Below are 26,551 nucleotides of genomic sequence, written 5' to 3'. Positions count from 1 at the left end.
TTAGCATATGGTGTGTATTGGATCCGGTTTCTGGTTTCCAACGTATGTGTTAGAGTGTTAATAACGGAAGCTCTTTGTTTACCCCTAAAATCAAAATATCCGGAAAATGTGTTTTCTTCCTCCGGTTGTTGAGTATTTCCTGAGCTCTTCAAATGTGGGAGGCTCCAGGCGGACAGTTCGGTGAGGAAGAAAGATGGAACCAATTAGCTCCTTCTTTAGCTAGATGGGGACACAGGGACCAAGGGCAAAGGCATAACCACCCTATAATCCGTGTGCTGCACATTCAAACTCACGTGCAGACTGTGCTTGGTAACGTGCTAGTAAATGCCTGGTTATCACCGGTCACCCACGACCCTGTTGGGTTTTCACGCCTCACTCATGAATACTTTTTTGTTCTTAATTAAAGTTGGATGTAGTTTTCAATCTAACTCATCAGCTTTTGGTTAACTGTTCATAAATCATGGCAAACCTTTGGCGCAGATGTTTACCGAAATATGTTTTTTTAGAAAGGGTGGGAAGGCCGTGGGAAATGGAACAAAAACATCAGAGGAAAGGCTCTGAGCCTCGTGGTGGTTGGGAGCAGGGACGTGGTCCTGGATGATATTTCTCTGATTTTGGTCTAAGAACACTGCACTTAAAAATTGCAGCATGCTGTCCCACCTGGTTTCCCTTGGGCTTAGTGAGGTCAGTCCCTGTGCGCTGGGAGACTCACCTGAGAACTCCCCGGATTTGTGTGAGTGGCTCCCCTGGCAGGCGAGGGGGTGGCTCAGGGCCGGGCCAGGGTACTTAGAAAAATGCACAGTTGAACTCAGAGTGTACACTCTGTGTGTCTGAGAGAATTGCATGGCTCGCCAGGGAGCCGGCTCCCAGTAATGATGCTCCTGGGAGCTGTTGACTGCAGGGGACACAGGGCTGGTGGCCCGGCTGGAACACTGTGGGCAGACGTGTTCCTTCACTCCTGAGTTGTGCTCTGCACACGCGGGAAGGGATGGCATGGGGACCGGCGTGCTTCCTTCCCCTTCCTTTGGCCCATCAGGCACCCTGCTCTCCTTGTTTCTGCACTGGTCCCAGCTCTCCTAGGCCCTGTTACTGGTGGCGCTGGGACCCCACAGCCTTCCCTGATCCAGGGTAAAGCTGAATTGCCCTGGCTTTTCCAGGCCTGCTGGTTTTGGACACGTGGTCCCATAGGAATCTTTGTCTCACTGTATCCCACTACCATTTTCGGTCCTGTGTTGGACCAACATGACTTGCAGTCTGGACAGGACGACAGACGTCCCTTTTTCCTTACTCGGTTCTCTCCTGGCGTCTGGCGGACCCCCCGCCCCCACCGCGGCTCTGCTGGTGCGGTACTTGTCCTGGTCGTGGTCAGGTACCAGGCCGGCCCCGCCAGCTTGTGACGTTGGAGCCAGAGTCATTGTAAGGTGATTTAGTTGCCTTGATCCGATTTGAAGTGACTCACAGGGAAGCAGGTGTATAACAGGGTCTATATAGTCCATTCAGACCGGAAACATTTCATCACATCTGCCAGGTTTTGTTTGTTCAGATAAAAAGCAGGTTAGAAGGTGAGGGCGCTGTTGGATTCCAGCGCCAGCTGAGTTGACATCAGCATCGGGGGCCAGGCAGAGGGTCAGACCGGCTCTGAGAAGGGTGCTTCTGGACACATCTGCTTCCGGCCGCAGAAGCCAGTATGTGGTCTGCGTGGGCGGGCTGAGGCACACCAGGGGTCCTGTGTCAAAGCAAGGTGACCACCTCGTGGCTGCCACTTAGATGTTGGTCTTGAAAGTCGACGCCTGTGTTGGACGCACAGAGCACCATCTCATCAGTGACCAGATCGTCGCTCCCTCCATGCAACCATCTCTTCCCTTTGTGACACTGCGGACGTGGATGGGAGAGTGTCTGGCCCCCTTCCAGTAGGGGTGGGGCGCCCCCGGGAGAGTGGATCCTGCTGTGTGTGGCGAAGGCACGGGAGTCATGCCGCCCACTTCATGTCTGGAAGCCGACCTTTGGTGCCTGGGTCCGTCGGTCCGCCTCGGGTTGAGAGAAGCAGGCTAGGAGTTACCTTGAACGTGGTTATGGAGGGCAGGACTTTCTAGGATGTGGCACATTCGTGTTTATAGTGCCCTTTATTGGGAAATGCTGTTTTTTTCCATCAGCAAAGCCATTTAGTAAGTTCATTTTGTTTTTGCAAAAGGAGCTGTTCCAGCGTGTAGCCAAATCGTGAGTCACTGGCTTATTATTCTCTCCCCGGTGCTTATTTTATCCTCCCCCAGAAGTAGCTGATGAGGCCGCCAGCTCGTGAGCAACGCGGCTGCTGGCTGGGAGCGTGCATAGGCCGCCTTCTGCGCCCCCGCACCAACAGTCACATGTGCCCTTTTTACCGTGTGTCTCCCACAGGACATGCTGAAGAATACATCCAAAGGCCACCCTGACCGGCTGCCCCTTCAGATGGCGCTGACGGAGCTGGAAACGTTAGCGGAGAAGCTGAACGAGAGAAAGAGAGATGCGGACCAGCGCTGTGAAATCAAGCACGTCGCCAAAGCCATAAACGAGAGATACCTGAACAAGGTTGACCGAGGCTTCTCAGTCTGTGCTGGGATTCAGTTTGCTTTGTACTAACAAGCCGCAGTTCTTTCTGCCACTTGCTACTAACCTTCTGGAAGCTTTGCAGTGATGCCGCGGCCCAGGGCTCTGCCTCGGATGTCAGTGGAGAGCATCAGGCATGTCTGGGCATATTTGCTCAGGGGAAGGGGCTCCCACGTTCGTGAGACCCTCGCGTGGTCTGAATCTTACTGCCAACATGTGGTGTTTCCTCTTAGGTGGTCATAATCAAAGCAGAGGACGTTACATACGTTCTTACCTGCCCGTCTGTGCACAGACTAGGCTGTGTTTATCACGGAAATGTGAGGGAAATACGGCACGAAAGCAGTTCCTAGGCAGAGCTGTATTTCTGCTTTACGTTGACAAGTCCTTTTCCTGCGACAGCAAGCTGATTTTGTGTAGACGTCACCTTATTTACTTAGGGCCCTGGTCCACAGGAACAGGTTCATTGATCGGAGTGGTGTTATATAATTCTATATCGGATTCATCGTTGCTAAAATCACTTCCATTTCTGTCTGTAGGGCTAATTTCCTACCCGATAGTGACCCTCAGTGGCTTAATTACAAGAACTTTAATACATTTTGAGGAACAGGTTTTTCCTGATTTTTATGTAGGAATTTCTATGAGCCGAAAATCGCCGGAGGTGATGGTGATGTCGTTTAGATCCTGCTTGCCTGTGGTAGCAGTGTTTGCAAAGCTGTGTGGGGCACAGGGTAAGGCCGACGGGGAACTGGTGCGTGTCCCTCGCCCGCGATCCCGGACCCGTGCACACGGCCTCATCATCCCCGCGAGCACGCCAAGTGTAGGTTGACCGTGATCTCGGCCACTGCAGATACGGGATCAGAACACCATCTGGGTGTCCAGAGCATCTGGGCTGCAGATTCCCCATGTTCCTTTGGGCTGAATTGTTACAATAAGCCTGACCTCTGTAAGCTGTATCTCATCATACTGATGAGTACGAAGCGTCTCTGCAGAGGACCCAGGGTGTTGTGTTGAGCTCAGTGAAATGAAATATGGCGTATCTCAAGAAGCTAAGATGTTTTCTTTTTTATGCCATCCTTTGGGAAAACGAAAATCACCCGGGGAACTATTGCACTTACATAAAACATCCTCGGTTGGCATAGTGTTATAAGGAACAATGGTTGGCCGGCCATGGATAACTGTCTGTAAAGATTGGAGCTTCTACTCGGGCAGCTCATTTAAAGGGAAGGAAGACAACTGACAGGTGAAAACAAATGAGTCCTCCTTTGCTGAATCAGTATCTCTCAGCTGGGGGAGTTTTTTTTTTTTCCCCAAAGATTTTGTTTATTTATTTGACAGAGAGAGAGACACAGAGAGAGAGGGAACACAAGCAGGGGGAGTGGGAGAGGAAGAAGCAGGCTCCCAGCAGAGCAGGGAGCCTGATGCGGGGCTCGATCCCAGGACCCTGGGATCACGCCCTGAGCCAAACGCAGACGCTTAACGACTGAGCCACCCAGGCGCCCCTCAGCTGGGGGAATTCTGTTTACAAGGGCTGGGTTAGACTCCTTTCACTGTTTAGGATAACTCCAAACACTGTGAAACTATGCAGTTAAAAAAAAAAAAAGCCACTCTCAGAATTCTATGTCGTATGCACATAAAGTGCGATTGGAAGTATGCGAATTCTCTGGAAAGGGGAAGATCTGCAAAGCTTTCACGCTTTATGCTCCTGTATTTGGCAAGACTTCCGCTCACCCTTTTTCTTCTTTTGATGAGCTTGATGGCGGGAAGCATGTCAAGTGTGACTTTGAATGTTCAGCTTCTCAGCAGTGGGAATCGGTACCTTGTGCGATCCGACGATATGATAGAAACCGTTTACAACGACAGAGGAGAGATCGTTAAAACCAAGGAGCGCCGCGTCTTCATGCTGAGCGATGTGCTAATGTGTGCCACGGTCAGTGCACGGTGAGCATGCGCCTCCTTCACGGGCTCGGCCTTGCGCCCGCGTGGGTGCGCGTCCCAGATGGGCAGATGGCTCTGCTAGAAGTCCCATTCAGGCTGCCCTGGTATGTGCGCAGAACTCCGTCTCCTTGTCCTGTGATGCCGGGGAACCAGGACCTAAACAGGCGTATTATTATTTTATTTTATTTTATTTTATTTTATTATTATTATTTTTAAAGATTTTATTTATTTATTCGACAGAGATAGAGACAGCCAGCGAGAGAGGGAACACAAGCAGGGGGAGTGGGAAAGGAAGAAGCAGGCTCATAGCGGAGGAGCCTGATGTGGGGCTCGAACCCATAACGCTGGGATCACGCCCTGAGCCAAAGGCAGACGCTTAACCGCTGTGCCACCCAGGCGCGCCATATTTTATTTTATTTTTTAATTTTTTGAAAAAGATTTTCTTTATTTGAGAGAGAGCAAGCACAAGGAGGGGGCGCGGCAGACAGAGGGAGAAGCAGACGCCCCTCTGAGCAGGGAGCCCGATGCGGGACTCAATCTCAGGACCCTGAGATCATGACCTGATCTGAAAGCAGACAGTTAACTGACTGAGCCACCCAGGTGCCCTAGACAAGCGTGTTTTTAAACGGGTCCAGTGCAAAGTCGCAAGGTCACTACTGGAGAAAATTCGGGACGTTTGGTATATTTTTCTTTAAACATAAGGCCAATGTTGGACAGAAACTACATTGGGTTTCTTTTATTTCCCTCCTAAATCATTCTACAGTCTTGTTGTAATCATCATTCTGATCCTTTCTCTTTAGCTGCCCCTCTGTGGGGACATTTCTGATAAGCATTTTTCTTGTATGATTATATCGGTGCCATTTATGTTCACTGTGAACCAAGAAAATGAGTACGTACCACTTCATCATTGCTTATCCTTAAATCATTTACTATCAGAACCGCTCCCTAACACCTAGAATGTTGTCACTGGTCGACGATATTTGAAGTTAGTGTCTTCAGCTAGAGGGGATTGTAAGGGAACTGAGGTAGAATGGAATGTTCTGAGCTGAACACTCTGGGTGCTTTATGGAATAGCGCACGCTGACGCGGTGTCCTTAGCAGCTTATTGTGGCTTGAGAGGCTCCTGGTTAAACTCTCAGGAGTTTGGGATGCAGTTGCCAAACCACTGGCAGCTTGAACTTGTCCATCTGAGTGTTGACAGCACAGAAGCTGGCCAGTGAGACTGTGAGGGCTTCCTCTCCCAGCAGGAGCCCCATGTGAGGCCTTCACGAGCATGCCACCAGATGGGAGCCAGCATGGGTGCCTGTGGTCCTCTTGTGGTGGCCGCTCCCCAGTGCCGTGGAGCCCCAGTAGGAAGGCTGGGTGGGTGGGCGTGCGGGGGCTCACATGGTGCAGCCCGGCCCCCAACCCCGCCTCTCAGGGCTTCGGGAAAGCACCCCATCTCGCTGAGCCTCACAGCACGCTCTATAGAATAATGGCGGGGAAGCCAGCGATCCCTGGGACTCCTGGGAGGGTCCAGCCGAGGACCCCCGTCAGACCCTCTAGCCCCGCGCCTGGCACGGTGCTGCCCAGTAACCATCAGTTTTTACGATGGTCCTTCCTCATCCTCACTTACTTTGAGGCAGCTACAGAATAAGTCTGGAAAATATGCCAATTTTTAAAAATTATTAGAGAGGAGAGAGCGTATGTGGGGAGGGGTGGAGGGAGAGAGAGAATCTCAAGGAGACTCAGTGCTCAGCATGGAGCCTGATGCGGGGCTTGATCTCACAACCCTGAGACCGTGACTTGAGCCAAAATCAAGAGTCAGACGCTTAACCGACTGAGCCACCCAGGCACCTCCAAAATATGCCAATTTTAATGACTGCCCCGTGTCAGGAGTCCTGTTTGCTTGATTCATATCTGTGGCTCAGCCTTTATCGTTGAACTTGCCGTGGCCACACGTGGACCTCTGGAAGCAGCCACAGTTGGCGTGGTTTGGCCACTGCCTTCACCCACGTGTGGAAAGGAGCAGCTTTGTGAGACGTGTGCCGAGCATGTATGCCCCATCAGTGAGTGCTTTCTGCTCCTGATGCTCCCGTCCCGTGAGCCACTTCCTGCCACACAGAACCCAGTGGTGCACATTTTGTGGAATGGTTTCCAGGCTTAACTGTCCAGGAAGCACCCCCTTTCCAGGTGAAGCCGGTCAGCTTTCTGCACACCAGAAAGATGAGGTCATGCAGTGAAGGGACTTTGTGGACAGCAAAGCACGGTGCAGACGTGGGTGTTTCTTGTCCCACATGTTTGCTGTTGTAAGCAACCTTCATCTGAACGTAGCAGGAGGGGCCACCCGCCGCCCCAGGTCCTGCAGCGTCCAGGGGGCGGCCCAGGTGCACCCTTTACCAAAGGCTCTTAAGTCAGGTTGGGTCTTTTGAAATTTTATGTCATTTTAAAAACCTCAAGATGAAAAATACACTTTCAAGATGAACAAGAAGTGGATGAATCCTTAAAAAATGTATTTAGCTGTATTCACTACCAGGGCTGTTCCTTCAAATAACACCCCGGGCTGCGGCAGGGATCCCAGGTTCTGACAACCTTCTACAAAGTGAGGAAAGGGGGATGGTCCAGTGGCCACTGACGTGTTCTCAGTGACACTCCTGGGAGGTGGTGAAGGGAAAACCCACTTTGGTCAGGCTGAAATGTTCAGATGGCCCCAAGGGACCCCTTGACAGCCTCAGAACAGCAAGGTCCCCCAAACCTCTGTAGGAGTGAGGATCTTAGATTCAAACAGGATGAGTAGAAATTCGAGTCAAGGTCATGGGCTTCTCCATTTTTACATTTAGAGCACACCTAACTCATAGAACACGCAGTCTTTCTTCGTGTCTGAGTAGTGCCTTCTTCCTCTCCTTCCCACGCGGACTAGACGTTGAAAAGTAAAGCCCTCTAACACCAGAGGGAAGTCGGGTAGCTTGGGTACCAGTTGGCTCCCAACACATCAAGTATTTCAGTTTAAAGTATAGTGTCCAGCATTTTGGTTATTCCTGTCTACATTTTGATTGGAAAAAATATATATGTCTTGAAGAAAGCAATCTGTGATCATCACCATAAGTAAGGAACAGTGATTGCCCTGGAGGGGAGGGTGGGTTTCCTGCCCCTTGGAGGGCCTCAGGCTGCTGGTAGCCCTGTAGCCTTGACTGGGCGGTGGTCTCAGAAGGTGTCCATTCTAGCATTTTCCACCTGTCTGAACAGGTGTGCTTTGTATCTTTCTGTGCATGTATGCTTCATTTTATGGCAAAAGAAGAAAATAATCTGTATAGGTCGTGGGATTTTTTCCTTAATTTTTACATAATAAGTATTTTAATCATGGAGCATAATGATAGGATTTAATTTTATTAAAATAGTTACAGTAAAACCAAGAGTAAAGAGGGAAACTTTGATAAGAAGTGACCAGAGAATATCTGTGCACATAGATTTTCCCTGTTAATGGTACTAGCCAGAACACACGTGCATCTCTGCTCAAACAGCCATCAGGAAACCTCCAGCTTGTTCCCTTTAAGCTTTGATGGGACCGTGAGGGCTCTCTGGGAGATAAGCATTCCGTGTTCTCCCGTCTTCCTGGATTAGGCAGTGGAGAGTTCTAACCCTCTCATCCACTGGGAGACCTCTTTAAAGAACCAAATAGTAACTGTTTGTAAGAAAGTCAGAAGCAGGATGTGTTTCTCACTTGAGTACCTAAGGGATGAAAAGTGTCTTGACTTACACGTGTAATGAATCCTAACACCCCGATTCCTCCTCCTTTCAGCACCTCAGACAGCAACACGATAATGTCCACCAGCCAAAGGTATTTGTTAAAGTGGAGTGTTCCTCTTGGACACGTGGAAGTAATAGAGTATGGCAATAATGACGGTGCTGGAGAAAACAGGTGTCCCCCCATGCACCCACCCGAGAGCCTGGCGGTGGTCGCCAACGCCAAGCCAAGTAAGTGTCACTTTTACTATTGTGCGTGCGCGTCTTGGGGCCGGCGTCAGTACCAACCTAACAGGCCCTGTTTCCTCGGCCTCCGCATCCAAGGACCAGGGAAATGGTCAGGCTGTTGGGCGATACCATCTTTGGAGCCTGTGTTTTATGTTGGCTGATAAACGTAGACCGATAAGCCCACTAGACTCTCATCTTTGAGCTTGTCCCCACTGGTGAGAATCCTTTGGGTTTACAGGGAAGCCCCATCATGTGGGTTGTGTTCAGTCACCCCAGGTTTGTTCTGTTCTGTGTTTCCCAGCTTGGCAGTGAGGGCTCTGGCTCCTGTCTCCTGAGCAGGCCTGGAAGCCCTCCAGCGTGTGGACCTCCGTTGTAGGCTCTGCTCTGCACCAGCTCATGCAGCCCCTCCCCTCTCCCCCAGGCTCCCCAGGGAGGGGGTGCTGGGTCCTAACGAGCCGAGATGAGCCAAGGGTGTCCTGACACTTCGGCAATGCTTTGACAGCTGTGTAATATGTATGGTCTTTATTACTAAAGGGTCTTTGGGCTGTAGATTTTGAACGTAGTGTAGTATTCATGACTTTCTCCTTCCCTCTCTCTTTTTTAATCCAAATAAAGCCTGGCTGAGTTTCACTCACTCGCCGGCCACTGCCTCCGTTGTGGAACACACAAAATGGGGACCTGCAGTAAACCTTTTCATACGTGGAATGAGCCTTTTATATTAAATATTCGTGGTATAAATATATTGGGCAACCTTTCAGATTATTTTGCTTCCAACGTGTTCGGAAGAAGGTGCCTTTGAAGCCTGTAACTTTTCTGGCTGCGTCTGCATGTGCGCTAGGACTCACAGGAACAGGGCCTGGTGAGCATTAGATCTAATTTGCTGTGAGGTCTCCCGTTGCTCTTGTTTGTGTAATGTTAACAGTCAGTCGCTCGGTTGGGTAATCAGCCTGGTAGGCTACGTCCTCAAGCACAGTATTACAGGTCCCACGGTCCCGAGTCACCGACTGCTAAGTCCTTCTTAAAGGACTTGCAGACAGTCTCAGCGAGTAATCAAAATACCAGACCATGCCACAGATTTTCCGCAGCGGGGATATACTGAAGAGTGACATGGGGAGGGGAGGGAAGCGTTCTTCCAGACGGATGCGTGGCAGTAAGATTTGGCTCCAGGTCAACTTGTGTTATCTCATTTGTTAAAAGTTCGTAAAAGTCCATTTAAATTGCTTGCAGTATTGGTTGCAAATCCAACGTGTGTCTTGGTTTTGTGAACAAAATAATGCCTTCATGTGTTTATCATGGTAGCAGTGTTAAGATGCATTTGCAATTAAGATTGCGTCCTCGTGCCCAAATCAGCAGGGGCGGCTTTGATCCGTAGAATGGGTACTGCGTGTTGGGGCAGCACTGTGTTTTCCTATTCCTGTTTTTATTTATGATTTCTATTGAGCTAAATTAGAATAAGATTCGAATCAATTAGCAATGTTAAAAAACATACAGCAGAAAGACTCAGTTTTTGAAATATAGTCGACCCTTAACACAGGGGTTAGGGACACCGATCCCCGTGTGTTGAAAATCCTCGTATATAATTTGACTCTCCAAAAACTTAACTATTAAAAACCTACTGCTGAACAGAAGCCCTACCAATAACATAAACAGGGGGCTAGCACACACTTTGTATGCTTTAGGAATCCTATACCGTGTTCTTACAATAAAGTGAGTGAGAGGACGTGAAACGTCGTTAAGAAAGTGATAAGAGAAAACACATTTACGGTACTGCTCTGTATTTATCAAAGAAACTCGTGTAGAAATGGACCTGCACAGTTCAAAGCCATGTTGTGCAAGGGTTGACTGTCCGTGGAAAAAAGGACATTGGCGCCACAAACGTTCCTCCGAGCTTCCGTCCGCGACGGCAGGTCCATAGTTCCTACTGTCAACGAGAAGAAGATGTGTCACTTTGGGGAGTATCCAGTTTTTTCTTTCTCCAATTTAAGGAGAATCTCGTTGATGTATCTTAAGTTCTAGAGACTTTGGAAAATACTTGGAAACATAGACAGTTGTGTTTTGCGGACTTGCCGTGACCTTTCTGTGTCCCTCTGACAAAGCACGCACGTAACCTTGGTGAAGGCAATTGGTTTGGGGAGCATCTTTTTTGCATATTGTCCTAAAGAGAGAATGTAAGTGACAGCCCTGTTCTGCCATCCACAGAGATTCGTTCCGCTCCGTTTTGTGGGTGGAACCCATGCAGTGGGCGTAACCTATGTCATTTCATGTGCTACGGCCCTGCGTAGTGGTGTGCACCCCCTTTCAGAATGTTCTGTTACTACAGTGCCTTTATTTTAAGGAATCAGGGAACTGGTAACCGATGAGTATGTGAGGGACTTCGTCTACGGTTAGTCACTCATCGTTTCCCTTTCAGCCCTGTGACTGGGCGTGCAGTGGGGGCCCAAGGAGTAATTTGCTGAGCGAATGAAAAGAAAAATGGAATCACCAACCACTGTTAAATTTTTAATGAAACTGTGTCTTTCTACTGACCTGTTTGTCAAAGGCCTGTTCTAAACCGAGCAGCCATGTCCTGGTAGCCCCCAGATGAGTGAGGGGTAGACTATGCCTTCATAAGCCCCAGGAGACGGATGCCAGAGCACGGGTGTGATGCACTATGATACATTCCTTGACAGAAAACAGGGCAAAATACTTTGGGAGATCAAAAGGGGATAATTTTCTCAGAGAGACGCCTCTTGAGCTAGGTTTTAAAGGAGGCGTAGGATTTCACAGAGAGAGAGTGGGAGGACATGCATCAGTTGATTGATTCATTCTGCTGATCTTCATCTGACACCCACCTCGCACACAGTAAGGAGTTTATGGCGGCTGTTTGTGTGACTGGAACCTTCCCAGCCTGTGGGGGTCCCTCCAGATTCTGGAGGACCGACAGTTGTCTGTTCAGGGGGGCCCAGTTCCATCCACAGGAATATGATGGGAAGAGGCTTCCAGGTTGTCCTGTGATTGCGTAAGACATCGTGAAATACTCACTGTGGCTCTCCAGCTGGTGGGATTGCTTCGTCTGGAAGGAAGGGCCCTCGGACCGGGCAGGGAGGTGCCATGTGGACCCCAGAGCCTGAGACACTGCTTGGTGGATCCTCTTCCTCTTCTGACGTCAGTTACTTGCGTGGTGGGACACCAGGACAGCAAAGCGTAGGGTTGGGGAAGGAACACAGAATAATTGCCGATTACTCCGTAAACTGCTTGTTTCTTGGAATAACGAAGAGCAGGATGAAGGTGACTGGTCATGCATAGGTGATGCTGGCTTCTCCAGGAGAGACAGCTAACGTGCCGTTCACCCATGGAGCCATCCTCCCTCCTTAGCAGATTGTGGCCATAAGAGGGTTGGATTGGGAATTGTCTGGACACAGCTTTCCAGGTGGGAAGGCCTCCAGGAAGCCGTGTTCTCGGCCCTGGAGTCCTGGGAGGGACGCTTTGTAGAGCATCAGTCTGTTGTTAGGCCCGTCCTTGTGTTCCTGTTTCCTGACCCCGTCACTCACTAACCTCAGCTCTGTGTCAGACGTGTTACTTGTGTAAGCATTAGTGTATTTTAGCAGGGTGTTCTCGTACAACACAGTTCACTCTGAGTGTACAGGGGTCATTGCCTTGGCAGTGCCGAATGGACAGGCACTGCTGAGAGCGGAGAGAGGCCAGTGGGCATCGAGTCTGAGGGTCGGGAGGGGGGTCCCAGCACCTGGGCCTCTGTGGGAGCAGGTGTTCGCTTCGTTCCTGGCTTAGTGGTGCACCTTAGCTGTGTGGACCCCGGTCTCTTGGTCTCCCTGTCCACAGAGGGGACCCAAGTTTTAGCTCTAAGCTCTGAAATGATGGGTTGGAGTATATGGCCTCTTAAATGCCTTCTAGATTAATAAAAAAATGTTTTTTAACACATTGTGCTAATTCTGTGTGTGCTGGAAGACTGAACTCAAGCCAGACTTCCGTGGGGCGTTTTCAGGTTTCCGGTCAGGGAAACCGGGAACAGCACGTTTACTGTTCAGCCCTGGGAAAGGACTGTCCCGCCCCGTCCACACGCGTCCAGCAATGAGGGTGAGTCTGGGGTTGGGGCCAGACAATGAACTGCTCTGTGGGCATCGAATCCATAATATTGATCTCACTCCCACCAGCCTGCAGCCAGCGAGTCGCGCGCTGCTCCTGCAGATAAAACCGTGTCCCCTCCACGAGTCACAGTTAGCTGGGCTGTCTCCGCTGTCTCACAGGTTTTTGTAGAAAGCTTCAGATTCACCCGCAGTGCTTTTGTTCCTTCTGATTCTCTCGCATTTGTCATCCCTCAATTATTTTGAGATGCGAAGTCGGAATTCTTTGTTCCGTCCGTAGCCATGTGATTTTCTGCTGTGTGGATGACTGAGCTCTGAAATCAGGATTGGAAAATTCGGTCTATTATTCAGCGTTGGAGACGGTGTGGGCGTCACTGCCTAGCAACCGGGCTGCAGGAGCCGTGCAGCCACCTTCCTGGGCCCCGCAGGAGCCACCCCCAGGAGGCGCTGTCCCCAGAAGAGCCCCTGGCAGAGTGTGCATCTGCTTTGCTGCCTCCGTCAGTCTCCTTGCGTTGTGACGTTTGACTGACACTGAATGCTCTCCGTGCAGGGGCCTGCAGGCTGGTGTCCACGGATTTGTCCACGAATCCTCTGGGATTCCGTGGGTTGGTTTCAGCTTTCAGACCTTCTGAAGTTCCTTTGCCAAATTCTGTGCTTTTTTCTGGGGTGATCGAACAGTTTTCGCCGACTTTGTGGGTTGGGGCTGGGGCTTGGGAAGAGAAAGCCCTGCAGTGCGGTGGGTTTACCTGGTGCATCAGGTGGAGTTGCCTACGTTCCTACCATCACTGTGCTGCACACCGTCTGGGGAGCCGGTTTACCAGAAAATGCATTTCCCTGGTGCCAGAGAAAAGCTGACTCATGCAGGATCCCTACAGATCAATTCCATTCGATGGTTGACTCTGGAGCACTCCCAGTTTTCAGGGGACCGGCTGCCGGAGCTGGAGCTGGAGAGGGAGGGGGTCTCCGCCCCGCAGGAGCCTCCATTGGAAGAGACCTGTCATCGCCTCTTTTTAGCACGTCGGAGGAGAAGGTGTCTGGCAGCCTGGAGAACAGTGTGGTGTGCAGGCTGCATGTGTTTCCAAGGGGAGCGCCGTGGTATGCACGTGTGGCTACTGCGGTCCTGTAGGGATCAGGCCTGTCGCTTTCCCGTTAGTTAGCCCTTGAGGATGATAGTCAGAGTCAGCCTGCTGTGCTTCTCTGTGCTGGGGAGCCACCCACTGTTGTGAGTGCAGGGCAGGCCCTGGCTTGTACAGCTGTGGGACCAGCGTCTGCTTCTTGTGCACCAACAGCAGACGTGCCGCTGAAAACCACCATGGGAAGAGGGCAAGACCACCTCGGTGGTGTCCTGCCCTGTCCCGGCCAGCATGCAGAGCTGCCCCCTGCTTGCCACCAGCAACTCTGTACAGAGAATAGAAAGCCACCTCGACCATCCGTGCAGGACCAGTGTCCCCTCCCATCCCCAGAGCACCTGCTCTCTGCTCACGTCTTCTCAAAGTGCCCAGACCTCCTTCTGCAGTCCTGCTGCAAAGTGGGGGCTCTGGCAGTGGGTTCCAGGGGTCAGGGACAAGGAAGGGATCACATCATTGTTACAGCTGAGCTGGCAGAGACCTAGGTATCCTTGAATTCTGAGAAGGAGGGTCCAAGGGGGAGAAGCTGGGACAGGGGGAGGGGCAGGTCCTGGACAGAAAGTAGACTGGAAACAGGGCTCAGATGCAGCGCTGGGGGGTGTGTGGGTGTGGCTTAGGGTTCTTAGCCAGAAGTGAGCACACACAGGTGCGTGGCAGCAGTTGAGCAGAAACCCCAACTCTGACCCTTCTACCTCGGAAGGCAGAGACACGGTGCCTGCACTTTAAAAATACTGAACAGGGCCTTGGAAGTCTGTGTCACACAGGAGCCCTGGATCTGGGCTGTGGGGCCAGGTTCTCACTCTCCAGAGCGAAGGGCCAGCACTGGGGTTTGTTCAGTGCCCGATGTGGGGTCTCGAGGGGTGAGGGGTTAATCCAGGCACCCCCTCAGCCTCTCAGCGCTTGCCGTGGCCTGTGGGCGGGGACAGCAGCTCCTGATCCAGATGTGTCTGCAAGGTCAGAGGACAGGAGGGACACAACCGCCTCCAGTGAGACCATAATGATTCGAAAAGCACAGCACGTTTTAGGGCCAGGGCCTCCATGGGAGGGACTGGAGAGGAGGAAGTCGCGTCTCCCTGATTGCTTTGGTGACGGCGGCCATGTGGCATTCACCTGACACCATGGCGTGGCACGGTTGTGGGGTTTCAGGACCAGTGCTGGCTCTCCTGCACAGCGTGAGTCTCCTGTGTCCTGTGCCCCCGATGGAGGGGAGTCCCCCCCACTCCACCTTGCAGAGACAGGCCCAGCTGCCTACCCCCATCCACTCTCCTCCTGGAAAGCATCTGAAAACCGTCAGGTAGACTCACGTGGTCTGCATCCGGATCCGGAGCTGGTAATAGATCGTCGTAGCCGGGACTGATACGGTGTCCGGGACTGATGTGGCTTCGAGCTGCAGGCCGGCCCCCGGGAACGGAATAAAGCCAGTTTCATCACAGTGCCGCAGCCGCTGAGAGCGTTACTTTAAATTTGTGCTGTTCCCTTTCATGGTGAGTTAAATATTGAGCTTTGTAGAAGTTTTGAATCAATAAGCGAGATTTCGTTGTACCTGTGATGAGACACAGGTGTCTTCTCTGAGGAGTGAGGCTCCCGGAAGCCAGCGCTGGAGGGTAGTGAGGCGTCCGGTGATGAAGATGCGTCATGAGACCGCTGTCTGCATGTCAGGGGCGCTGAGCATCACTCCTGCTTCCCTTCCGTTCGTGCAGACAGCCAAAACACTTTAAACACGGGTGTTCACTGACCGTGCAGGAACACTCGTGCGTATGCTTCAGTTTCCCTCTTGGGTTTGGTTTTGAACTCGAGGTCAGTCCTAACAGTCAAGTATGAAAACTGTGGTCACCCTCTGTCTGCCCGAGCCCTGCACTCCCTCCTGCCCCGTCTCCCGTCTTGCTGCACCTGCTTGGACACCCTGGCCTAGGTGACCTGGCAGCGGTGACCACGGGGTGACCTCGGGGTCCTGCAGTCCTGGCCGCCCAGGCAGGATGGCCCGTCTCTGGGGAGCGTGGGGCGAGGAGGCCGCGCTGAGCGAGGAGCTGTGACAGCCGCTTGCCCGGCAGTGCTGGGCTGCCTGTGCAGATGCCAGGGACTTGCCGGTTGGGAAGGCCAGTGAGAAGGGCCTGTCCTTCTGGGTTTTTCCGGTTCTGCCACCTGCTCTGAACTGTATTCTGCCAGATAAAGAGGAGGACAGTGTAGGAGACTTGCCCTGTTCAGGTAGCAGCATCTTTGTTCCAGAAGCCGAGGGCAGAGCTCCTGCTTGTCAGGGCAGCGGGTCCGGGGTGGCCACGGAGGACCTCCAGATCAGCGTGTCTGTCTCGGACGTGGTATGGCCGGTGTGTGTGCACACCCCTGTGTGCTCGGTTCATGGAAACGCTCCACCAGCTTCAGCTTGTCCACGTGCTGACCATTTGCCTGCGTCTCCCCAAAGCTGAGATCATTTGATGATGACTAACACGGCTCATGCCCTTAACGGGGAGCTCCTGTGGGTGAGGGCTGCCTGGCTGGCTTCTGGGGGTGCGTGGGGCTCCTTCCGCGGGGCTGCTTCCCGGAGGCTTCGAGGCGGCTGCCACCTGTGGTGTAGGCACTTGTGTGGGGAGACTTGGGGAGCTCTGGAAGCTGTCCTGATGTACAATCCTGCTCCCTTCGGCCTCCTGTGAAGCAGCGGGGAGCGCACGACCTCCTGAACTCTGCAGGAGAGGAACAGGGAGGGTTTGCTTTGTTGGGAGACCGCGGTCATGGTCCACATACAGGAAGCACGGAAGCGGGTGTCGGGCTCTGGGAGTGACAGCTGATGAAGCCGGCAGCCCCCAGGTTATGTTGTGTGCATCGTGGGGAATGGCGCACAGCTCAGTGACATGCACACTGCAGATGCCACGTGCACTGTCCCCCGTCCCCCTCCAGCCTCAGGGTGGGACCGAGGTGGGTGGGAAGGCACACTCGTCCCGGGGTGCACACGAGGAACACAAGACGGGAGAGCCTTCTGGGTTCTCCTGGAGGGACTCCTGAGTCCCGGGTGGTGAGATCTGACTAGGAAAACACCGCCTGGCCCCTGAGAACTTCTGACCTAGCGTTTAGTGGTCTCTCTCTCCTGAGACACGTGATTTCTGCTTTATCGCGTGGCACGCAGGAGCTCCGTGGGAGGAGCATCTGTTTGCAGGGCAGGCACCGAGGTCAGAATCTCGGCGCGCTCAGGCCAGAACCCACCTCCCTGCTCGTGGCGCGTTGCAGAGCTGGGCCGCAAGCACTCAGAGCAGCGTCTCTGTGCAGAGTACGGCACAGCCCTGCGCTCGTGCTCACGTGACGGTGCGGTGCTCTGCTTACCAGGCTCAGGACTGAACGTACGAAGTCCTGAGTCAGGTTAGACGCCGGCCTCCCCAGCTCAAGGCAACTCAGTCACACCTCTGTGTGCACAGAAATATACGATTTATGTGTTTAAAAAACAGAAGTGGGATATTGTGTGCTCTCACGTGACATTCTTGAGAAGACAAAATGGAAATGTTGGAGAAGAGACCAGTGGTTGCTGGACGGGGCTGGGGGCAACAGGGTGGACAGGTCGGGGTCTTTGGGGGTGAAGGCGCCATTCTGTGGGCCACACCTGCCCCTGTTAAAATTCAAGGGCCGTGTGCCCATGGTAAAAGAGTCAGCTTTACTATATGATAATTTAAAAACTAAACTAAAAGCTAGATGCGGGCAACTTGATCGAGTTCGTGTAGCAGGAGTAATTTTATCCCGAGGGTGAGTTCGTGCAGTCTGTCATCAGAAGTTTATAAATGAAAGCAAATGTGTGTGGCGTTCACTACAGACATTGTAGTATGGGGACATACTGTTAAGGAAAAACAAATTTGATAAATGGATAATCATTGGACAGCTTGCTTTTTGGTGAAACTTCACGAAAATACTTAATATGCAATTAATCATAGAATTTGTCTAGTCCTAAAAAATTAGGCCTGGTGGATACATAAAAACCCAAGTGAAAATGTCTTTAATGGCATTTCTGCAAAATTACTTACTCCATGGTGAAGCAGTGAGTGTGGTCAGATGGATACCTGTCGTTTTTAACACAGACGTACCGTCGACACACACTGTGCACAGGGGAGGATGAACAAGCCGCGTACTTGGCTGGGCCCCATGCGCGGTGGAAACGCAGGGGGCCTTGCTCACCATTGTTAGAGTTCTGAGACAGGACAGAGAGTGTGATGCCAGCAGGAGGCTTGGGTTCCTCAGGGCCAGCCCTGAAAACTGTCCCAGTGGTCACATGGACCAACTTTACCTTTTATTTTCCCTTAACAGTGTGTTTGTCCCTTAAAATAGTTTTAGCTAATAACACGCATATTTGTTTTTCACTTGCAAACTGTTGACAAGGGACCCAGCCAGCATGGCCTCATGCTAAATTCTAAGGGCGGAGTCCACTTTCCTCACACCCGGGTTGACCCCGTAAAGCTGGCCCTGCGGAAACAGACTCCAGGAGACTCACCCTGCTTGATTCCGTGTGGATGGAACTGCTCTGCCCCCTGGGTTTGCTGGTCACTGAGCTGGGCGGGGGGACACCTGAGGCCGTCTGTTTCCATGGATACAGAATAGGAGTCAGCTGTGACCATGTGTCCTTTAAAGGGTGGGCTCCGAGTGGGATTCTGTGGTGGGATCCTGCCTGCATGTCAGTGGAGAGCCTTAGTGTCCTCATCAGGAGAATGGGGGACGGGGCATCATCCCGGGGGAGGGGGGAGACTATTCTCCTCTCCACACACAGAGGTGGTCCCAAGTCGGGGACAGGGGCTCTTCCCCCGGCCGATCACTGTCCTCCTTTGTGTCCTGTTGTCCTTTAGAGAAAGGGCACTGGGGAGCTCGTTTCGTTGGATGACCCTGGTTATTGGAAATTTGGTTTAGGTTAAATGCCATTTCTAGGTTCGTCTTACTAACCGCAATGACAGCAACAATACATTAAAAATACAAGTGACAAGATGCGAGTCAAACCTGAAGTGTGAGAGGTTCTGTGAGATAAAACGCCGGCCATGGTCCAGAAGTTCAGGTCCTGGAAGGCAGGTGCTCAAGGAGCTGGCCTAGACTGGAGTGCAGTTAAGGAGACTCAGTGGCCAAGCACGTGTGGGGCCATGGGTTGGGTCCAGGAGCCCTGGATGACCTCAGTGGGGATGCTGGTGACACTTGAATAGGGCGTGCAGGTTAGTGAACAGCCTCATGTCCACGTGACTTTGCGGGTTAGAAGACGGTGCCATGGTTTTATGAGATGTTAACGTCACGGGACGTGGTGAAGGGCACACACTGGGGCGCTCTGAATCTTTCCAAAGATTCCAACGTCTGAAATCATTCCAAAATTAGACGTTAGAAAAGGAAAAACCACTAAATGCTTGAAGAGATACACTTTTTAAAAATTGTCCGTCACCTGGCATCTTCACGCTGGTGCTTTGGCCCCTGTGGCATTCGTGTGTCTCAGTTCGAGCTGTTTGCTGCTTCTTCCGCAGACCAGGTGTACGTGGGGCCAGGACAGCTGTATCAGGACCTGCAGAACCTGCTACATGACCTGAATGTCATCGGTCAGATCTCCCAGCTCATCGGGAACCTCAAAGGAAACTATCAGGTAACCGTCGGGGCCACGGGACGGAGAATTCTGTTTCCAGGTCTAGATCGCTGTCAGTGTGAGGCCATGCCTCCAGCTTCTACTGAAACTGAGAATTAGGTTGATTTTGAGAACCAGTCTGATGGTGTGTTTTCTCCCATTTCGGGCAGGGTGCTGGCGTGAAACTATTTTGGGGTCACTTCATTTGCGAGGGACTCGAGTAGCAGTTTGGCCCGAGCCCAGGGGGTGTCTTGTTTGGAATGCGCTGTGAGAGTTATGGCCTCCTGGACGGTTCCTGCTCCAGCCTCGCTGTCCTCCTCCCTTGGTGAGGGGGGCCCCTGCCTTATCAACGCCTTCACCACGCTCATGTGTGTTCCCTTCACAGAACTTGAACCAGTCCGTGGCCCACGATTGGACGTCAGGCTTACAGAGGCTCATTTTGAAGAAAGAAGAGGAAATCCGCGCGGCGGATTGCTGCCGAATCCAGCTGCAGCTCCCGGGGAAGCAGGACAAGTCAGTGGTGACTTTGCAAGGCAGCCTTCCTGGGCAGGGCTGAGGCAACGGCTCTTGGTGGCGGCGTGCCACGACGGCTCCGTCTGGCGATCGTGTGCACCGGGCAGAGCTTGTCATGTGATCCCACGTCGTGTAAACTGAACGCCTTTCCGTTCCTCCTGGCAGGTCGGGGCGGCCCACGTTCTTCACAGCTGTGTTCAATACATTCACCCCTGCCATCAAAGAGTCTTGGATCAACAGCCTGCAGATGGCCAAGCTCGCCCTGGGTAAGAACGAGGCGACGTATCTCCGTGAGGCGTGTGCGTGCGTGTCCCGGTCCCCTGCTTTTCTCCGTGACGGTGAAGTCTGTGCCTGAGATGAGAGCATCGGGAGAAAGACCTTGACAGTAGATTCATTCCTTCACCTGAAAGAATGTTTTTGGTTTTGGTTTTTATTTTTTAAGATTATTTATTTGAGAGAGAGACAGAGAGTGAGGAGAGGGAGAGGGAGACAGACTCCCCATGGATCAGGGATCCCGATGTGGGGCTCCATCCCAGGACCCCGAGATTATGACCTGAGCTGAAATCAAGAGGCAGGTGCTCAACCGACTGAGCCACCCAGGCGCCCTGAAAGAATGTTTTTAAACAGGAAAAATGAACCCCAGCACGAGTGATTTTTTTTTTTTTAAAGGTTTTATTTATTTAGTTAGTTAGTTAGTTAGTTACAGAGCTGGGTAAGGGCTGAGAGAGAGAGAGAGGGAGAAGCAGACTCTCCACTGAGCAGGGAGCCCATCTTGGGGCTTGAAAAATCAGGAGTGGGATGCCCAACCCACTGAGCCAGCCAAGTGCCGCCTGCCCCCCAGCGGGAGTGATTTTTAAGATATCTAAATTACAATTCAGGGATTGTAGACAAAATAAGCCCTCATTTTTATTATAAGCACACATTGACATTAGGTGAGACTGTCCACATGGGCAGAACAGCCCTGTGGGTCTGTGGCCCGTGAGCTGGGAGGCCCAGCCCCACAGGGCGGGGTTGTCCTGGTTCCCTCCCGCACCTGGGGAAACGTACAGGGTGGCCCTGAGTTGTCACTGAAGGTCCTGCCAGCATGCAAGGAAGCCCTGTGGTTCCATCAGAGATGAGGTGACTTGACTCTTTTCATGCTCTTTTGTCTGCAGCCTTGCAGTCTGTGAGCGTGAATCAGACCTCTCTCCGTGTGTAGATATGTGTGCACGCGTGTTGTTTACACGCGGATCCGTTACTCAGAACACACCGCGATACCTCTTGCACGTGTGCTGTTCTCTTTGAGATGCAGACAGTCTGCTAAGTGAAAATAAAATACAGAAGAGAAACAGGCCCTGCTGATGCTCACCCCCCAGGGGGCTGTGGTTTGTGACGGAAGGGCCCTCGTCTTGCCGAGCAGAGAGCCTTCCCGCCGCTGCCTGGGCTCCCGGAGGGGGAGGCGGTGACACTGCTCCTTTCTCTCTTCCTGAAGCATTTCATGGTTTGTCAAGTCAGACTCTACGTGAGTCAGCAAGCCAGAAACGGCCCACTCTCTGAAGAGAGCAAGCTGAACCTGAAAATAAGCTCCCTTTCTTCTGCTCGGAGCCGAGATTGACAGCTTGCTCTATAGCAAAATATCCCTTCACTTCCTCGTGCTTTTTTTTGAAAATTAATTATTAGAGAAAGGGCGCACAAGCAGGAGGGAGGGGCAGAGGCAGAGGGAGAAGCAGACTCCCCGCTGAGCAGAGCCTGACCAGGACTCGATCCCAGGACCCCGAGATCACGAGCTGAGCTGAAGGCAGACGCTTCACCAACTGAGCCACCCCGGCGTCCCTTCCTCGCACTTTTTACCCCGCAGTATCCTGCCGTGTTAAAACACCTTTCACTGTGCCTGTGGTATTTGAATCTAAACATCTCAGTTGCTTTGAATAAAGATAAAGAAAAATATCCTAAGGTGCTTTACGAGGACTTTCTCAGCCCCTCGCATCCGTGCACTCGGGGGGAGGAAACAGGAAAACAGGACATGCTTTTCAGAATAAAGCGGTGAATGGACAGGCCTTCCTTTCAGAAAAGATCGCACTGTGTTCCAGAAACAGTATTTAGCTCTGCGGTCTGGTGTATGTCCGAGTCTGGGGTCCGCAGGGCTGTGTCGAAGCTGCAGGCGGCTCAGCGCTGCCCTTCCCCGTCTCTCGTTGCTCACATGCCTGCAGAGGAGGAGAACCACATGGGCTGGTTCTGCGTGGAAGATGATGGGAATCAGATCAAGAAGGAAAGACACCCTCTCCTCGTGGGACACATGCCGGTCACGGTGGCCAAGCAGCAGGAGTTCAAGGTGATGGGCGGGTGGGTCTGGAGGCGGGGTCCACTGTGCACCGAGATTGCCCTGCTTATCTGGTTTAGGGCAGGGTCCCACGTTGTCTCCCCAAGTCAACCACTGTTACCATTTCTCTTGGGGGTATTTGTTTAGGAATTAAGACTGTTAGAGTATGAAGCTGAAAGCCTGCTTTTCTGCCCAGCGGCCGTCCGGGTACTGGGGGGTCCTCACTGCAGCTGGTGCGTTCTGCCCAGCGGCCGTCCAGGTGCCAGGGGGTCCTCACTGCACCTGGTGCGTTCTGTCCAGTGGCCATCCGGGTGCCGGGGTTCCTCACTGCACCTGGTGCATTCTGCCCAGCGGCCGTCTGGGTGCCGAGGGGGGGGGTCCTCACCGCACCTGGTGCGTTCTGCCCAGTGGCCGTCCGGGTGCCGGGGGGCGGTCCTCACTGCACTGGTGCGTTCCAGGCATTGCTAGTTACATGAGGGCACATGTCTCAGATCTGTCAGAACTGCTGCCCTTTGCCTGGCAGTACTCAGTGTCCACACTGGGTCACGGTTGGAAGCCTCGTGTTTCCTGGAGCACGGTGCCCTCACTTTGCTGAAGCAAGCCTGTGAGACGTGGTGACTTCTCAGTGTCCCGTGTTGTCTGTTCAAGCACCACACCCGCAGGTGCCTTCAGAGGCACGTGGATGTGTTTCTGTACAAAACAAGTAAAGACGTTACTACTTCTCCTTTCTGGGCTCCGGCCAACGCTCAGCCCTGGAGCTCCCGGGAGGGCAGGCGGGCGGGCAGAGGGGAGGAAGTGTGGTGTGTGCGTCCTCCCGCCACATCCGGGGAGGTGCGGCTGCCTGTACGGTGTGCTCCGCGACAGATGTTTGCAGCACCTGCTGGGGTCTGAAGATAAAAGGGGGAAGACTGATGTTTGCCTCTAAAAAGCTGATTTCTGAGCCTTGTACCTTCATCCGTTCTTTTTCCCGTTTTAATCTTTAACAAGTAATATCCTGCAGTTTCTGTGGCTCAATGTCAGGAGTCTGTCATCCGCTCAAGATACTGTATTGTCTGGATGCCTCCCGGTCCCGTTTTAAATGTGGGTGTTTGATTTAATTCCTCATTAGATCGAATGTGCTGCGTACAATCCTGAACCTTGCGTGAATAATGAGGCTCAGCCGGATTCGCTGTCCGCGGCGCACGGCTTCCTGTGGGTAAGACGTGCTGTGTGTGTGATGCGGGTTCCTGAGGAATCCGTGTCCGTGGTTAGTGTGGGCTTGAGAGGTTCTCAGTGTGTCCCGGGCTGTGTTTACAAACATGAAAGTCCCGAACCACGAAAGGAGACTGAAGGCTTTTGGAAAAGATACCCACAATGTTTCTGTCTTTTCTTTTTCATCTAAAGCTTTACCAGATTAGATTCAGCCCAGAGACAACCAATTTAGTTAATATGAGAGTAATTTAAATATTTCTTCAATTTGGATGGTTAAATTGTGTGGGATTCTTCCCCCCCTTCCAAGACATTGCTGGCTTTTTACACTGGAAACTTTGCAATTAAAATTAACTTTTTCCAAATGAAATAGTGCATTTGAATTATGCTGCCATCGCAATTGGCCTTTCTGATTCTTGCAAACAGGAGACAGTTCTCTTGCACTGTGTTTTGAGGTCTCCCATGTCCCCTCCCGGTGACATGTGTCTGCTCCCCAATAGGTGCCCTGCTCTCCCCCAGCACCGCACCCTGACCGCCTCTCCTGGGTGCCCTGCACTCAGGTGACCTCTCCACCTTCCCACAGCCTGAGCCTCTGTGTGGTCGGTGTTCCTCCCTGAGCGTTGAGAAGAAACAGCCTGAGTAACCAGGCCATTCTGTGCACCCAGCTGCGAAGGATGGGATGGGCTCATTTCCCTAAGGTTTTTAAATTTTTGCAGAGAAGTTTCCCATCACTTGGACCGCAGTTGGTGCCTCATTCCCTCTCCTGCTCACATCCCCACCCCCCTGCACCCTGCCAGCCAGAGCAGGGCTTGGAGGTTTGGCACCGTTCCCCTGAAAGGCTGTCAAAGCAGGACATTTCTTTTTTGCAGTGTGGAAACACTACAGTACGAGTACAGGGGGTGGGACGAAGTTTCCAAAACTGTCCCAGAGGAGGCAGGATCCGGGAGCCTCAACACCCCTCACCCCTGGGCTGGCTTTCCCTCCAGGACCTCAAGAGCTCTGTCCCATTAATTTTTCTGTTAACAAGATCTTACTCTTTCCCACTGAAAAAGCAATTAGACTTCAAGTCGGGAACAAAGCTTCTGGGGTGTCTGGTGACCCGGCAGATAGATTCATGGGGGTGCCCGCAGCCCGCCAGCATCCCAGGGTGAGGGCACACTGCCTCGTGCTTACACGCTGGTGACTACGTGGGGAGGCACTCTGATGCACTCTCTTTTTAAGTCCTTGTTTTCCTAGGTGAGCCCTAACTGACGTTGGTGTAAACGGGTTTAAAACCGAATCTCATCTGCTTTGAAGCCTTTGCATTGTGCCTGAGCAGGTCAGCACCACTGCATGGTGCTGGGATGTGGTTTCTCGGGAATAGATATAGGAATTTAAAATAAATGAAACAAAACTGGGCTCTCATTAAAGTAACCCCATATGCTGAAAAGGAAAAGCGGGCTCTGGTAGCAGATGGTGTAAACAGCTCTCGATTCTGCGAAGCGTGTTGGTTCCAGTGGCAACATGGATTCTCCTGGTGGGCACTGGAGGTCAGGGGTCGGTGTGGTGTGGAATCTCCAGGCACTCCTCTCTCCTCCCCGCAACCCCCGATTCAGATCGGAAGCTGCACCAGCCAAATGGGCCAGATTGCCATCGTCTCGTTTCAAAACTCCAACCCCAAAGTCATCGAGTGCTTCAACGTGGAGTCCCGAATCCTGTGCATGGTGTTCATCCCCGCGGAGGAGCGACACGTGGAGCCCGAGACCCCGGCCGGGAGAGCGCCGGGGGGTGTACCCACCATCTGCCTGGGGACAGAGGAGGGGAGGTGAGCCCACTGCCGGCGCCTGGAACGGTCACCTGCACGCTGCTCCATGAGGAGGAGCTCGAGGAGCAGGACGGACGGTCACCCGCCCTGCTAGGGGTTGTGCCACGCGGTGGGAACGGCTGGGTCATCAACCGTGGGAATGACCGCAGGAAACCCCCAAGGAGGGATGGCGACTCTGCAGCGAACATTCCCGTTGGGCCTGGCGGTTTCCCCTGACCTGTTTCTTCTCAGTCTTGCCTTTAAAAGTAGCTGATTGCTCACAGTTTGGAGTGTAACGGGGCCGTGGTCTGCGCCATAGGCGTCCCGAACACTGGCACCGTTCTAAGGCACGTTACAGTGTTTTTCCTGATGCGCGCTCACTAGGAAGAAGTAATTTCTTCCTCGGTTTCTCCTTCGCAATGCGGGGATGAGATCAGGGTGGCAGCGGCGTTCCTGTGTGGGGCAGGGGCGTGGCAGGGAGCTGCTGTGCTCACCACGGGGGGCTCCCTGTCACCCGAGCATGCGCACTCACTGGCCGCTGTTTCTCTTGAAGCATTTCCATTTATAAAAGCAGTCAAGGCTCCAAGAAGGTGCGTCTGCAGCACTTCTTCACCCCGGACAAGTCCACGGTCATGAGCCTCGCCTGCATGCCCCAGAGCCTGTACGCCGGCCTGGTCAATGGCGCCGTGGCCGTCTACGCAAAAGCAGAAGGTAATTGTCTCTACACTGCGTGTGTGTGACTACACGTCAGGGCTCATAGCGGTTTCCGGGGATTTGCTCTGGATGGAGCTTTGTGTTCCAGAGTTACGTCCCCGTGAGCATTTATCATCGCACGTCCCAAGGCACGTGCAACTTCCTCAACCCCGAGAGGAGGGTGCGAAGTGCGAGCAGCCCCAGCCGCACAGGTGGGAAGTGGTTTCAGACATGGGTCTCCGGGCCGACGCCTCCCCTTTCCACAAAGTACCGACCTCCATGCGTGTCCTCCTCCCAATGGCCGAGCTCCCGGCCCCCTCGCTGCCCCTGCCCTCACTCAGAGCCACGAGGGTTTCTCTTCTTGGGTGGAGGGGACCACAGGCCGCCCGCATGAGTGGCTGGACCAAGTTGCACCAGCCCAATGGCCAGGACATCCTGGACGCACGTGCCGGCCCTTGTCCCTCCCCCTCAGGCTCCTCCTCTTGTCACAGGCTTGGCCCAGAGTTCCAGTGGGTTCTGGGGACACCAGAGGGGCACAGCGCAGGTCTGCAACCTCCTGGGGCACGTGGGCGTTACTGGCGCGGGCACCCGGGCCGCGGCTGGGGGGGGGCAGGGGGCCATCCGGCGGTTCTGCCTCCTGCCCATGCCCGCTCCTGCTGTGGGGGAGCTGTGGTTCTGCAGCACCTGCTGCTCGCTTCAGCTGTAGCAGCCGCCCTCCCCGCTCCTCTCCCCGCTGACACTGTGCAACTCAGCGTTCAGGACCCTGCCTTTCCCCAGTCCCACAGCTTCCACATCTTGGCCGGAGGGTTTCGGCAGCACCTGGGCGGCCCCCCC

At 52.9% G+C, this 26,551-nt stretch overlaps 1 protein-coding gene across 1 annotated transcript in view; it reads left to right on the top strand.

Moving 5' to 3' along the window:
* Window positions 1-26,551, top strand: part of ARHGEF10 (Rho guanine nucleotide exchange factor 10) — an 89,817-nt gene that overhangs the window by 44,042 nt on the left and 19,224 nt on the right. The window contains exons 16-25 of the mRNA XM_040643178.1: window positions 2,395-2,565; window positions 4,376-4,521; window positions 8,297-8,472; window positions 19,147-19,262; window positions 19,627-19,754; window positions 19,920-20,020; window positions 21,944-22,065; window positions 23,162-23,248; window positions 24,837-25,045; window positions 25,578-25,735. Coding sequence (XP_040499112.1) covers window positions 2,395-2,565; window positions 4,376-4,521; window positions 8,297-8,472; window positions 19,147-19,262; window positions 19,627-19,754; window positions 19,920-20,020; window positions 21,944-22,065; window positions 23,162-23,248; window positions 24,837-25,045; window positions 25,578-25,735 — 1,414 coding nt within the window. The remainder of the gene's footprint in view (window positions 1-2,394; window positions 2,566-4,375; window positions 4,522-8,296; window positions 8,473-19,146; window positions 19,263-19,626; window positions 19,755-19,919; window positions 20,021-21,943; window positions 22,066-23,161; window positions 23,249-24,836; window positions 25,046-25,577; window positions 25,736-26,551) is intronic.

This window comes from Ursus maritimus, unplaced genomic scaffold (assembly GCF_017311325.1).
Source record: "Ursus maritimus isolate PB19 unplaced genomic scaffold, ASM1731132v1 scaffold_28, whole genome shotgun sequence".
Lineage (NCBI taxonomy): Eukaryota > Metazoa > Chordata > Mammalia > Carnivora > Ursidae > Ursus > Ursus maritimus.
Note: the sequence above shows the minus strand (reverse complement) of the source record. Positions and strands in the feature narration are given on the sequence as shown.